Source organism: Branchiostoma lanceolatum, chromosome 2 (genome assembly GCF_035083965.1).
Source record: "Branchiostoma lanceolatum isolate klBraLanc5 chromosome 2, klBraLanc5.hap2, whole genome shotgun sequence".
Taxonomy (NCBI): domain Eukaryota; kingdom Metazoa; phylum Chordata; class Leptocardii; order Amphioxiformes; family Branchiostomatidae; genus Branchiostoma; species Branchiostoma lanceolatum.
Genome location: NC_089723.1, coordinates 28,213,895 through 28,229,801, shown reverse-complemented (window position 1 = coordinate 28,229,801; position 15,907 = coordinate 28,213,895). Strand labels below are relative to the sequence as shown.

General features: G+C 43.1%; 1 protein-coding gene and 1 long non-coding RNA gene across 2 annotated transcripts; one reads left to right on the top strand and one right to left on the bottom strand.

Annotated features, from left to right (window-relative positions):
• Positions 1–1,191: 1,191 nt before the first annotated feature.
• On the bottom strand, positions 1,192–14,968 carry LOC136428381 (putative histone-lysine N-methyltransferase PRDM6). Its single transcript, XM_066417838.1, has 9 exons — positions 14,483–14,968; positions 13,820–13,984; positions 11,941–12,089; positions 11,088–11,240; positions 4,948–5,099; positions 4,364–4,464; positions 3,406–3,857; positions 2,694–2,830; positions 1,192–1,557 (listed from the first exon to the last, which is right to left on the bottom strand). The coding sequence occupies exons 2-9, from the start codon at positions 13,962–13,964 to the stop codon at positions 1,428–1,430; spliced, it is 1,419 nt and encodes a 472-aa protein (XP_066273935.1). The 5' UTR covers positions 13,965–13,984; positions 14,483–14,968; the 3' UTR covers positions 1,192–1,427.
• On the top strand, positions 6,548–8,978 carry LOC136428383 (uncharacterized). The gene is made up of 2 exons (XR_010754614.1): positions 6,548–8,153; positions 8,327–8,978. It is a non-coding gene; the product is annotated as an uncharacterized lncRNA (long non-coding RNA).
• Positions 14,969–15,907: the final 939 nt, after the last annotated feature.

The following is a 15,907-nucleotide window of genomic DNA, read 5'->3' as shown; positions in this document are numbered from 1 at the left end:
GAGTCAAACTTTTGTGATTCTGAGCTCCACCGGTAAAACACAACGCTAGTCTTACCAAGGACATTATATAATGTCCTTGGTCTTACGTACACTGTTAGAAAAACTACGTGATCGGCACTACATCCGCCAAAGGACATTATCCTTGATCCGCCTGAGGATGGGGTAAGCGAAGCCTCCCTGGCAGACCCCGGAGCGATTTTTCTCTCTGTGGAGTCTGCAACGGGGACTAGGCGGACATGATGTCATCATTTAGCCCTTGGTCTAGCTATTAAAGAAAAACTGATAAAAAGTCATGATATTTTGGTCACACTGCAATTTGTTTAGAACTGTATAGTTAGATGTGTGTTGATGATGTCCATTTATGATGATATTCTTAGGTGACTTATGTAGGTAGATATGAACATGGCTCTGTGCAGACTGTTCAAATGACGTCATTATTTGCGCAATTGATGGGAAATGCTGTGACTTCTTCATGATAGTTTTGATGAGTTTTGTAACTTAGTAAGAACGAATTTTGTGAAATACAACTGGGTAATCAGGACGTCATTTGGAGAACTTAGAGACGAAATGCCGTTATTTCTGATACAGGGTTCAGCACCAAGGACAGGCACAACAATCACAACTTATACTTGTGTCAGCATGAATGGCAGGTGCAGTGTACACAGCTGATACTTGGTTCTGCTCTAAGGATGTACACACTTTTGCACATCTGATACTTGGTTTAGCACCAAGGACAGGCACAGCGTTCACAGCTGAGACTTAGTTTAGCACTAACGACAGGTATATTGTATACAACTGATGCCTGGTTCAGCACCAAGGACATGTACAATGTGCACAGCTGATGCCTGGTTCAGCACCAAGGACAGACACGATGTGCACAGCTGATGTTTGGTTCAGCACCAAGGACAGACACAATGTGCACAGCCGATTCTTGGTTCAGCACCAGGGACAGACACAATGTGCACAGCTGATGCCTGGTTCAGCACCAAGGACAGACACAATGTGCACAACTGATACTTGATTCAGCACCATGGACATACACAATGTGCACAGGTGATACTTGGTTCAGCACCAAGGCCAGACAGTATGTGCACGACTGATACTTGATACATCGACTCCTAAGAGACTCCTACTGATAGAGCTATACTAAAAAAAACACGCATACAAATGCAGGGATAATCAATCAAGTACAACTTAAATTAACAAAGCTGTGATTCGTTTCATAAAACACACTGTGGTGTAACATAAGATACGTTCATCGCCCAAACATGAGATCTAAAATAGATACATAGTAAACTGTACATGTCCGTGCTATGACGTTATATACAAAGCAGCCGTTTCATCTATATTCGTATACTATATCACAGAACGTATACGTAAGATAAGCAAGTTGTGGTCCTAGGTAGGTGTGGAACGAGAAGGGGAAACTACGCCGAGGCTTCGCTCTGCTCGTCTGTTTCGGTCTCGTTCCCAGGCTCCTGTTGGCAGTCGCCAGACGTCCTCTGATGTCTACTCAGCTGGGTGGCCTGGGAGAAACGCCTTTTACACTTGCCGCATCTTTAGTCGCGGAAAGAGAAGAGAAGAAAAGATAGAAGAGAAAAAGTGGTGACTTAACTTGTAACATGGTAATATGCAAGCCCAGATGTTTGAATCACGGCGTAACGGTCACTGCTAACACAGACCACAATCACACAGGTAGTTTCCATCCAGCGTCTACAGAAGCGATCATTCGAAGTGCGGCTAGGGGCGCGATTTAATCAGAATATATATATATAACTGTGATATATATATTCGGTTTACTCAAAAAATGCTCACAAGGGGCAAAATCCTTAGAACGTAAAAACTGTGGTACGATTTTATGGCGATTTTATTTTTTTGTAATCCTAATTGAGTCTTGGTGGTTTGATATATGTAATAGTGAGAGGGTAAGTTACGAAAGATGTATCTTTATATATGGATGGATGGACTGCTAGATGGAAGAATTAAACACCTTAAATATGTCACACAGCACATGCATGCACAGACGAGAAAACGACAAAAAAAGTCAACGTAGACGTTTATCAGAAAAAATGATGACATCATATACACATAGTGCAATTGTGACATGCATTGTGATTTGTAAGCTATTGACAAAATATGCACACGACTTAGGTTTTTAATATTTGAGTCGATGATGAAGTAGGTAAATGAATATCTGGCTGATACGACGGTAAGACAGTGAGAACAGTTTACCTACACTACAAATGTCTACCACTACGACATGTTTACGTTAGTGTGATACTCATGCTACTGCAAATAAGTGTACATTAACTGGTGCAACCGAGAAATGTAGGGTAAGTTTTCATCTCATGCATATGCATGCCTTTGTGGGCGTGACGGTTTGCAATCACATCTCGTCCTCAGTACATTAGTACACAAGTGATAAATAAAGCATAACGGTAGAAACGAATTGTCAATCTAATAAAGGAGATGAACGGTCAAAAGCAGCAGGGTTTCCCCATTCTGCCACGAGGCAGAACTGTGTGAAGAGAAACTGAGAAACGAATATAAAAACCGGAATGACTAGCTACTAGCTTGGAGACTACCCCCTCCCCGAAATGCATGGCAGTAATATGAGTTCTCATTTGAAACCTAAGGTTTTCATATCATTCACAACAACCCCTCTGTAGTTGACGTGCGGTCTCATCAGTTACCTAAAGGGCCTCTCTCCCGTGTGAGTCCGGATGTGGTTGTTGAGAGTCGTGGCTCCGGCGAACGCTCTGCCGCAGTACCCGCACTTGAAGGGCCGGTCACTTGAATGTGTCACCACGTGGTTTCGCAGGTCTATTGGCTTGTGGAGAAACGGACAATTAGGCAATATCAGATATCAAAATTGCAGAAGGATTTAAGTGAAAGGGGCAAGGAGTTACCAGCCATTCCTCTTTAACGTGCTCGAAGCACCTCCTTGAACGGGACCCCATTTTACGTCTTACGTCCCCTCCGAAAAACGGGTTCAGCCCCAAACTAAATGCCCTTCCCTGGATTGAACCGGGGTTTCCCAGTTGCCAACTAATTGGAACTGTGAGGCCGCCAGTTGAGCTTCTGGGATATCCCTACACGAGTATAGTAAAGGGTAGATGTGAAGGTAGTCCCATAGCCTTTTAGAGGCCGTAGGGGCAGTGGGTTGCAATCCACTGTGTCTAGGGCATGGTATTGGAAGGCGGAGCCCAACCCTCTCTTTCCACCGTGTGATGGGCGTTCACACCAAGGTGTAAATGTGTGATTGAGAGAAGTCATGTAAAGTGCCTTTCCCAGGGCACAGCATCAGAGGATTTGAACCCAGGTCCTCTGGGTTCTGTGCCAAATACCCTAACCGTTGTGCCAACACGACGCCACGAGCATAGTGCTACAGGCTATGATTATTACCTGAGAAAAGGCTTGTGTACAGTGACCACACTGGTACGGCCGGTCCGGGTTACGGGAACACACGTGCATCTGCAGCAGCACTCTCTGTGTGAACGTCTTGAAGCACTGGCCACATTTCCACAGGTTCCAGTCGGAGAAATCGGTGGTTCTCCCCGCGGAGGAAAGCTGCGATGTCCCCTGTCCCAGTACCTCGGCCTGGTCAGGTGAAGACTGTGTAACGGTGTTGTTGTGAGGACGCCTATGACGGCTCGGCCTAGCGCTGAATATTCCCGTGTGTTTGTGCGGGTTTGTCCGAATAGAATGATGCCGTAAGGACCGGTTTGGGGAGCGTGTGTGTCCGTTGGTTGAGGCCGTGTCGGCAGACTCCGCCTCTACTTTGTCAGCTTCCGTCACGGATGATGATTGACACCCGCTCTTTTGCAGTACCATGGTTACCGATGGTGGCGCTGTGACTTGAAAAATAGTCTAATGTTACATTTACTCTGTCTTACAACTTTACAAGTGTGCTTGATACATCATTTTCCACATGCACTTATTCTAATGCAATTCGCGGGATCGATATCATTCTAACATCTTATCACGATGAAAAACATCCAGAAAAATTTCACTAGCTATTTTTTCTCTGTAATATTTCTCAAAACTTTCCCTTCCTTAACTGTTTCTTTGTTTAATTTCAAGTCCTTATTTTGAGAAGGCATAGTACTAGTGACCTCAACTTCCCTCGTTATGCTTCGGTCACATTTCCAAGCCGGGGCCCGGCCGGGCTGTTTGAGAAAACAAAGAATAAAAGACGCATATCAAGGATATACATGACGTATGGTAAGGAATAATTTTTCAAAAGTTTTGTGTATTTTGTTGTCTTTTATGTCATAGTTTTCGTTCCCACAAGCTGCCCGGCCGGGCCCCGGGTTGGAAATGTGACCCCAGCATTAATCTTCAAAAAAGTAACATTTCTCACTGTCTTCATCCTTGACTCTGCGCCCTAGCGGAACGCCCATGAACTGTATGTAGGAGTCGGGGTCGTACCAAACCAGTAGTTCCTCATTAGCCTTGATTTCTCTGTCAAAATAATGATAAACATATTAATAACTCTGTTTCAAAAGTGTTTTAAATCTAGAGGTGTATTACCGTCGCCTTAGGCCTCTTCAATGTACGGTCAGGATCAAACCGAACTTGATGCAGTATCAGTCCTACTACAATTAGGGAAGAGGCCATCACTACCGAATGCTGACGCTCCCTTGCGTGGCTCTTTGATTCTTTTGACAACATTTTGTCTATGTTTCCTCTTCGTGACTCACTTGAAGATTTTGTAGAAGATAAGTGTAGCCCTTGTAGTTGTACTGCGTGGTACATGACGCACCTAAAGATTTTGTAGAAGATACAGCCCCTGTACTACGTGGTTCATGCATGTCTCACCTGAAGATCTTGTAAAAGATCCCCTGTACCGCACATGTCTCACCTGAATATCTTAAAGATACAGCCCCTGTACTGAGACTCACCTGAAGATCTTGTAGAAGATACAGCCCCTGCACTGAGACTCACCTGAAGATCTTGTAGAAGATACAGCCCCTGTACTGTGTAGCCACCATGTTCTGCTCGACGCGGTGACGTGCACATCTGATGTAGCGCATCCAGCTGGCCCGACGCACGTCGGTCCCGTCTATGTAATGGTTGAACATTCCGTTCTCATACATCTGGAACAAAACAAATTCTGAAACCTAGCTGCGTGCTGTGGATTTTTCTTCACGTGTAAGGAGGATGTATTGTTTGTGAGAATGTGTGGTGTCCAGTACTAGTAAATGTACGGCTATGGTCTGGTCATATTTGTCGTAGTAGTTTCAAGGATGCTATGAGAGAACCGACAGTCCGACAAGGATTTATTACCACCTTTTCCGCCATAAGATAGTTGAATTTGTACACGTCCATGATTGATATACCAAGAATGTCTGCCTGGGGTGTCCCGCATATGCTTTGGTATTAGCCTCCTTCGCATACTTCTTGGAGCGGCGGCTGTTATTTTTTGGGGAGCGCTGATACACGGTTTTTATTTTACACGAGACAATGTTCTCTAAGGCCGGTTTCAATAGGGAATTATGTCGTCGAGGGAGGATCGCCTCTTGTTGGAGAGCCATTAGGGAACCTTGTCCCGTGTAAAAAACGCGCATCAGTGCTCCCACAAAAAATATACGCCACCGCTCAAAGAAGTCTGCGAAGGAGGCTTGTGGTATGACTGGAATGACGATTGTGACCATGTACCAGGCTATAGCCGCGTCATTTGTAACAACCATCTTGTCTCATAAGTAAAACCGATTCTCTTGCCACTTTTGCAGCTTGGAGATGTGCCCTCCGGTCATCATTTGTAAGAATCAGTGCCATCTATATTCTCTAAAATGCCACTTGTTTCTAGTTGATTTGAACTGAGTTTAAAAGTTTCCATTAATTACCTTCTCCAAAAATCTCGAATCATGTTGTGTCAACTATGGTAACACTGTATTCATGGAAGCCAAAATTCTCCTTTGATTTTCAAGTCCCTGTAAGATACAGCGAGTTCTCAACATATTCCAAGAAAGCCAAGGCGCCTTCCAGAGTTTACGTTGCCCTGCCGGTGAACCCAAGTGTATTTACAAAAGCTGGCATCAGTTTGAGTTTTCCTGCGACAAGTGAGCCCGGATCTGATAGAGACAAATGTGCTCTTGTTGTCACGATCCGGTAATGCACGGAGTGTCTGACTGAGAACAGGCCCCCACCGCGCCCTGTACAGTGTTTCCCGCCTTTTGAGACCCGTCAGGGTGGGATAAAGGTGAATGAGAGCTTCTCACTCCGTTGCCATGCCAACGCAGACGACATTGCACCACTGGTTCGTCAGTGAGCGGCACCACTCAGCTCCTCGGTGATGGGGGCAATGTGATAAAGCAAGGACATTATAATGCACTTGGATAAAGATATAAGATAAGAAGGCTACAAAATACAGGGTAGTTTCTCTACTACTCAGTCTGTTTCCATGCCAACGTATAAGACATCGCAACACTCCCGTTCGCTCAGTAACCTCAGCGGTGGGGTCAATATGATAAAGATATAAGATGAGAAGGCTACAAAATACAGGCTAGTTCCTCTACATAGACATTCTACAGCTATAACACTGCACGAAATGGCCACGTATCCTGACGGATCCGACGTTTCCGGAATCGGGCCTCATGGCGTTTCCGAGCGAATCCGGAAAAATCCCAGTTCACTGTCCGGATACTGAAGTGCCCGCAGATCCGACCAATTCCGACGCCGTATTCTTCTGGATCCGTGATGCGCCTCGGATACCCGAAGATATTTGCGCGGATCCCTCGTTTTTTGATATTTGGAATGTTCGGATTGTTTGTATGTCGGTAGTTGCTTCGGATCCTGACGAATAAATACACACGGCACGGCATGATCTCATTTCCTGACGAATCCAGCAGATCCGGAATTGCGCATCATAGCAGATACGGAACGTTTCCGATTGGATCCGATGCACCTCAGATCAGACAATTCCGGCGCCGTATACGTCTGGATCCATCTTATGTTTCGGGTACATATACGGAACGTTTCCGAGCAAATTCGGACAAATACCATGTACCAGGAACACCTCAGATCCAGCAATTCCGATGCCGTATACGTCTGGATACGTTTCGGGTACAGATACAATATCTACTCGGATCTTTAATTTTTTTATGTATTTGCCAATATGTTAGAAGTTCAGATTTGTCAATATGTTAGAAGTCATGAGCTGTCTCGGATCCTGACGTATACGGAACACGGATTCGTGTCGGATATCCAAATTACCCACAAGACACTTCTGGGCGCGACAAACGTTAACGGTTTTCTTTCGGTTAACAGCACAGACAAGAACGGCGTTTCATCACCTTCTGTGCTTAACATGGCATCGCCAGAGTCTACCATGGTCGACCAGTGATTTTTGAGTGGCTTGAGAGTTGAAGGGAATTCGGTGTAAACTCAAACGCACGGAATTGCGACGTTGTCATCTTCGTGCATGCAATATTCGTCGCCCCCTCCCCCCTTGTAAACGCTGGTAGGGAGTTGATTCATCATATAGAGGGACTGCCCTTTGGTAAGTACAAATTGAAAAAATTCCCGTTTCTAACTAGTTTTAACGTCAGTTATCCTCCTATTGTGGCTTGACATATCATCGCATTCGCATGACCATAAGAATTCTCCAGCCGACCTGCCCTTTTACGGCGTTAGGATTTAGCTTGGATCTAGGAAATTTAGAATTTCAATTTGTTCATTCTTGCCAATGGTCAGCAGACATGTGTGTCTGGTTAACGTTTCAGATACAAAATAGCAAGCAGTTGAGGGAAAGATAATTAAAGATATGGAAGGGAAGAAAAAGTCATAAGTATTTGTCCCACAAAGATCCCACAGTTTGTGGATAGTGAACTAGAACTTATAAGGTGGCAGTAGTGTGCTTCAGTGATTATTTCATTCAGTTATAGCTATGTATGTTTGATCAATCTCATATTCAAGTTATAGACGTAAGTTTTACGTAGTCAATTCAACGATGCCCAGATTCATTTTTTTACACATGCGAGTATGTGATATGTTTAATATTTGTCATTGTTTCCATTTATATATATATATCCAGCACAGCATCGGCAGATACTTCCTTCACAAATGCAGCACATATTGTGAGGACCTTGGCTGGGAACAAAGCAATCAACTGTCAGATGCTCAGCTGCTGAGTACCTCAGGCTCCTTCGGTAAGTCCATCATCGGTACACTTCAATGTTAGCTGAGAGAGGCATGATGGATATCCATTGTCGTCCCGTGTTTTTTGTAGCTATTGATTAAACGAAGCCCATGTCAAAATCATGTGACATGTTCCTTAAATACTTGAATTGATATTTATTCATCATTTGGTTTTATCATATAGGAACTGGTTCATCACAAGATGGACTCCAAGCTGAGTCCAACATGCAGATACAGAAGAAATCAGCCTTGCCTGTACCTTACCAAGAGTGCATGGAAGAAGTGAACTCAGATGTAGTCAGAGAATGGGGAGAGGACGATTATACACATGCAGTTCCACGGCATATGCTACTTGCGTTTAAAATGAGGCGTGTCATCATGGGAGTTCTTCAGACAGTATAATGTTACTTTCTATTTTCAACCTCTGTATTTGAACAAGGAGGTTTTTATCTATATAAAACCTCCTTGATTTGAAATAATTGTATCTGATGGCTTTTAGACGAAGAGCTGGTCACAAATAAGGCTTTTATTACTTTAGTGGAATATTTAGAACATGTAGATAATTTTGGTCCAAGGGCACTATACAGTAGTAAATGTTACCACAATGTTGTGATGGTGTTGATTGTAATACATTTCATAATTTTTCACAACATTGTGCTTGTACAACCCCAATTTACCGACATTAACCCGCATATGCAGTGGTGCTTTGAGTATGTGGATGTCCCTCAGCCTGTCTCAAATGAAATGGATTATTTAGCCACATAGTACTTCCGTATTGTATTGTATTTGATAGTTTTTGAACTTAGAAATACATTATGTTGAGATATGAAATGATACATATGTTACATACAGGCTTTCCCAAACTTCCTGTCATTCAAAATGATGTTTTGGGTATAGTTAAATTAGGAATGCAAGCACTTAGTCGGATCCGTTACGGATTCGTTGTTTGGTCCACCTGTATCCGTCAGTATTCACCATTTTCTTTTAAGATACAGAAAAATCCCTGTACGCATCCGTCAGGATCGGTGGCATTTCCGTACAGTTTACGGCTCCGTATTCGTCGAAAATACCTTATTTCGGATTCCTCCGGAAATATTCCATATCCCGGTGCGGAAATAGTCGGATCCGTTACGTCGGATCCACCTGTATCCGTCAGTATCCGTCAGTATCCGACAAAAATACAGAAAAATCCCGGTACGTATACGCCGGGAAATGAGGCATTTCCGTACAGTGTACGGCTCCGTATTCGTCGAAAATACCTTACTTTCGGATTCTTCAGGAAATATTCCATATACCGGTGCGGAAATAGTCGGATACGTTACACGAATCCGCATGTATCCGTCAGTATCCGCCAAAAATACATAAAAATTCCTGTTCGTATCCGTCAGGATCGGTGGCATTTCCGTACAGTGTACGGCTCCGTATTCGTCGAAAATCCCTTACTTTCGGATTCTTCAGGAAATATTCCATATACCGGTGCGGAAATAGTCGGATACGTTACACGAATCCGCATGTATCCGTCAGTATCCGTCAGTATCCGACAAAAATACAGAAAAATCCCGGTACGAATACGCCGGGAAACGAGGCCATTTCGTGCAGTGTAATCCCTTGGCTGTTAATGATGACGCGGGCTTTGTTAAGACCCGTACACTTCTTCAAAAACATGGGCATTTGGCTATGGGATCTTGACCTTCACAGCATACACCCAGATACCCTGGGGTGCAGGGGAAGGTAGGCGTGGGGAGTCGTTGACTATGTCATACCGGTATTTGGGACATGCATACATGTCGAGGACAACTACTTCTCATTTCTCGTCATGACGGTGTTTTGAGACTTCAGAAAGCAGAAAGACACAATCAGAGAAATCTCGTACATATGAAAATGCTATCCCCGATATGGCGTATATGTGTCCCATGCTTTGTCATGATTGTAAAACAGCAACAACAAACATTGTGAATTGTCGAACCTTTAGAGTAACTCTGGGAAAAGAAACGGGTGGACTAAGCACTAAGCACTGAAGGTCTAATTCTCTAAACGAGGGTTGCGCACAGTTGGACACAATGTGTGCTGTCAAATTGTATCTTACTGTGTTTTTTTCTGAATCTTTAGTATACTATATCCAAAGAAAAGCGCTGAGAAAAAAAGGTAGTGACTTTTTCTTCGTGCCGTACGTATCATGACCCTGTACGGTAGTCATTACGTCCCATTACGCTTGACGTGTTGCAGACGGCCTCCCCACATCAAAGCGCGTCCTGAGTGACAAGAGAGTCGTGTCGTCTGATAACGGTAAACTGTCAGGTGTGTGGACGCTAAACATTCCCGCGCTAACCGCTTCCTGGGGCAGAACGAGATCTTTTTATCCTAATGAGTCTGTCAACGGTCAGAGCTGAAAGCTTCCTGCCCCAGAAATAGAAATGTTGCCGCCTGCTGTACGTTAGCGGGCGGGGCTTGTGATAGCATGTGGCGTACTGAGGACACGGGGGCGGGGCAATTCTACGGAAAGCATGTAAAACTAAATGTACATTATTGAATTATGTCACATATTAGTAATGGTCTATTAAGAATGCAACTTAATATAACGACAGTCGCAGCCCAAGGACTGAACTAGCGTTGTGCCGATTACAAAATATGTCATTAATGTTAAAAATAGCGTAGTAGTTCAATTTCAGCGTTAAGCTTTATTTATATATTTAGCTTGAATTTTATTTTGAATCTATTGGTTGCAGCAAAAATTGTGCAATGTGTGACCTAAACTCTGACACACGACCCGTAGATCCGACAATAGTTTCATGGCCATTTTCACACACCGCTAAAATACTTCTAAGTGCACTCCTTCTTTATAGATTTATCTAATGAGACAACGATATATCTACTGTACGTTTAAATTTTGTTGTGATATGTTGTGATGTGATGTATCATATTGCACACTCTATTCGTCATCTTACCTCCCAGAAATGGGTTGTTTTCACGGCACAGGAAATCTCTCCTGAGCGCATGCGCACCCCCTCGTAAGGTCCGATCCAAGTGCCGACAGGTATAGTCCTGGTGGCGCAGATGCCATACCCCTCCCCCGGGATACTACTGTGGCACAGCGTCACCTGTAGCACATGGTAAAGATAAAGAAGTCATCCTCAATGGAGGTGAAGCATCGTGCATTTTCAACAACGTTAATACGGTATTTTCAGCAACTTGGTGGTCAAAATCTTTGATAAAAGTGACCAAAAGCAAGGTTGGTTTTGGACTGTAAATACACACCTGTACGTCTTTCTGCCTTTACTTTTCACCATCATAAACCATAGACCTTTTACGAATCCCATTGCATACTGGGAGACCGTGGGGCACTGTGGGTAACGTGGGGTGGGGGTTTGTGGGTTTGGGATGACAAACGGAAACGTTGCTAGGACGTTCTAGTAGACCGGACCGGTCACAATTATGCCATTAACTAGTTCATCAGGTTGGAAATTTAAGCAACTGACTAAAAAGTTAATTTTGGGACCGCATCTGTAAGCAGCGACACCTAAAGCTGCAGTACAAAGTGAACCAGTCATAAGTACCATGAGGAAAGTTACAAGTGCATGGTCACCGAAACGTCGGTGTGAATAAAAAATCGGTGGCGTACAAAGAGTCTTTTTATTCGGACACAAAATGTTTTTAACATTGCACTACCCATAGTGCCCCGAGTCTCCCAGCATGCAATCGGATCTGCGAAAATGTCTATTGGAGGGATGGTGGTACAGGTGGTGCCAAGAATACACTATCTACCTACATTTATCTAATCTATCTTTATATGATCCCTACCTCGTCTGGTAGGCTGGTGACGGCGTACGGGTACTGTTGGCCGTGTTGTTTCTGTTCGGCAGGAGCGCCGCTTACCATCCGCCTGAGGGAGTGCAGCGGGCCGTGGACCGGACACTCCCCCTGGTGATCCTCCTTACAAAGGTCACACCCTGAAATTCACAATCGTTGCACTCAACCGACATTTTCTTATAAATGATGATGCTTTCATGTATACCTTTCCGTTACTTACTCTAGTATGTTACAACATCCTGTGCTACTTATGTTACAAGTTGTTACAAGTTTTATCAATGTTCTTTGCGGTATTGATGATTGTATTGTATGTATAGACTGGGCCACTTTGAAAATTGATTGAATGGGCCACCAAGTTGTCTGAAAATTCAGTAGATTAATTAAAGAATAAAACAAATATAGCACGTTGAACACGTGACTGATCATTATATGAATGGTTCGTTCCTTGGCTGATCTAATGTCGGAAGTTTAGTTCCTTATTGTTAAAATGCTGTCTGATTTCATAAATGTTATCTCTATTCATATACAATTTTTAAAGGTTATGGGTTGCATCATCTGAATTACCGCGAACATGGGCTAATGTCAACATCTACAATGCTTCTCATATGTAACTATTTACAAAATTAAAGATATGTCACTCTTTCTCATATTGCGTGTGTTTCGTGCATTTCGTGCGTGCGGAAAATGGAAGGAATCTAAATACGTGCATAGGAACCGTTTACGACATTAAGCATTCCTTTGGCCAAGTCGTCAAACATTACTCTCTTTACGGGTTTCTTTAAGTGAACTTGACTCATAAAACGAGATTTAGGACAATGCGACATAACAGGTGCTATACGTTGGCCGGTGGCATGTTTATGTAAGTCGGTTTGAAGGAAGCCAGTGATCACACGCTTAGCAATATATCATTTTCCGAGAAGCCACACGTATTGTTTCTATATAATGTAGTTTGAGCTCGTCGTCCGTAATCTATCGAAGTCAACAATGAAAGGTTAACAAGGTTTTTCTGTCAGGGTCTCGTATGTTGAACTCTATAAACCGAACGACACAGGTACTTCAAATTTTTCCTCGAGAATAGTTTACTATGCTTCGAATCACATTGTTTTGTGTTGAAGTCATAGAAATATGTTTTGCAATCCTAGAAGACGACCTACAAAAAAGTCACACAAATCAAGATTCAACAAACTGATACGAAAAAAGCGCTGACAAAGTTTCCATCAGTGCGATGTCCGTCGTTGTACATGTGTTTTGAGTGATTGGACGTTTCTAGCATTGTGGGCGGAACAGTACAGCGCAGCGTTCGGCAGAAAAGACTGAGAGGTTGCCAATTCTGTACAAACCCATTTATCCATATATGCCCATATATCCATATATCCATTATGTAATATAATTACCAGCCTTTTAGTGCATCATGCTTGTCACTCTTTTCTACCTTTTCACCTCATTGGTAGCTATCATATGAACAACAATTACAGAATGATATATATTGCGTTGTTATGGAAAATGGATACAGTATGTCATAACGTGACAATTCCTCTTTTGCTATCGTAAAGCGTACCGATCTTGTCGTGAGCTTATAATTACTCCTTGCACAAAATGTATTTCGAGTCCTGAGCAAAGTTTTCCAAAATCTTTTTTTGGCCGAACTTTTTTTCGCACGGTCGCATCAATTTTGCAATGCCAAGAGGATGATGTTCATGTAATCAAATCAGTATGGCCTAATAGCGAGAAATAAAAACATTGAGAAGACAATAGTTAAGGATGGGCCTCTGAGATAAGTTACGTGTGTAAATATAGATTAAGATAAGAATACTCCTATCGCTATCATCCTATCACTGCCAATAGAAAGTAACCGTAGAGTTCCACTCACACTGCGGGTCTTGTGGCTTCCTCTTCAGCCCGGGCAGTTGGACCGCACGGACGGGGTTCCTGCCGTACAGGTAGAAGTCGACGTCTTCAGGTGTGAAACTGTACGTCCTTGCCAGTAGGACGACGTCTGGCTGGCGCACCTGCATCACGGTAGACTCACCTGTACCTGTGGTTCAGGTGAAAAACAATGACTGGTACAATCCTTTGTTGTAGAATATTTGTGACAGCTTTGTTATGTTATACTGGTTTTCACGTAGCCTCTACCAGGCTCCACAGTTCGCTGGAAAACGAGCAGAAATTGTCCAAATAGACAGGTCGCAAACTGTACTCCCTGGCATGTTATCTGTCTATCTGGCCAATTTCTGCTATTTTTCCAGCGACCTGTGGAGCCTGGTATAGAGGCTAGTCTTCACGTTGAGTTTGGAATACTTGCACACAGTCTTACCCGATGATTAAGTCTTTTCCCTCACTCAAATCGTCATTTGCAACCTAAGTTCAAAAAGTTTGACATTAACTCATAACCTCACAGTAAAAGCTCAAGGCGCTAAGGCTAGGCGCCACCATAGACTGAATTTTAACAACGTGATTCCTACCGACATATGCAGTACAGTCATTGTGAGACACACTACAAAGCCTCTCACAAATGAAACTTATCTATCTTTACCTTCCTTAATAGCGTCAAATGTGATCAATCAACTCCACGCAGGTGACGTCGACACAGTAGAGCACGTTTGGCGTCGAAAAAAAAGCCGAACTTGGCTATCAGTCAAATGCCCGTCTAGTGGCTATCAGTCAAATGCCCGTCTAGCCAAATTCTAAAACAGACTCTACAGCACGTTTGAATATAACATTTGTCTCCGGCGATTGAGATATGGAAAGAAAACTTTACCACATACAAACAGTTCTACATGCCGCATTGCTAGTACTCTCCGTGCCTTACTAGTGGAATAGGGCGGTTGGCGAAGTCCAAGTGCTGACGTCACAGCACAGACATGTACATGATACGATAGATTTTAATGTATAGTTGTGCTTATCTGACGAAACAGTGGGAACAGCAGCTTGTGTTGGCCCTCCCCCTACCGGAGGTCAGGTGTCAGAAACTTTCTATCCGTTCTAAAAGAGGAAGTAGCCCGGACGGCAAATTTGACCCGAATCTGACCCCACACCAAAACACTCTCCCGCCTGGACATGTTTCTTTGCTTACATGACTGGGGATATAATATCAACATGAGCTCAAAGCGCGAGAAACTATATGAAAAATATCACAGAAACATGTCTGAACATTATCGGTAACTTCTAACATCGAACTCTATGCTTTTTTTCACTTTTCAAAGCAAATGTTTCTTTTTAAAAGTGCTTTTCTGGAAGAGGCACAATCACGGTAAGCATTCAAAACAAAATGAACGTTTCGCTAATGTAATCATAAAATGGGGTCCATTCTGGACAGACCAAAATATAGAGCATATGTCTCGTATTTACTTTTCAACTTTGGAGTAACTTCGGATACGTCAGCTGATTGTCGCTGTTAATCAAATATGGCCAACTTCAAAATTTCAAAAAGATTACCACCGTCATTACATTGTTGACTGTACGTTATAGAACAAAGAGAGAAATATCCCCTTCAACTGCATACTAGATAAGTTCCCCAGTCTTCGACCTTTTAATAGCATCAAAAAATTCACATTCCAAATGCAATTAGATAAATCATGCATTATAAGGTCCAAAATCTGCTGTCCGTACATTTTCGGACTTAAAGAAGCGAGAACTTGAAAATGTACATATACATAACGTTATGTACACTAGCCCTTTGTTGTTGTAGTAAGATATTACATTCTTATATCACCGTACTTGTACTTCTGCTTTATCACCAGGACATGTACTTAGCTTGTAAGAGCATAGATGTACTGTAAAGGTCTTTCATTCACTAGAAATAAACTCATCTGATTCTGTATATTTTCCTGCCCTGAGAAAAGCCTCTGTCTCTGGTTTCCTGCGGGATTAAAGCGAACATGACTTACACGAGCTGTCCTGGCCTCGGGGCGGCGGCGGCCACTCTCCTGTCAATCTCTTGTCGCTCACTCCGAGCCTC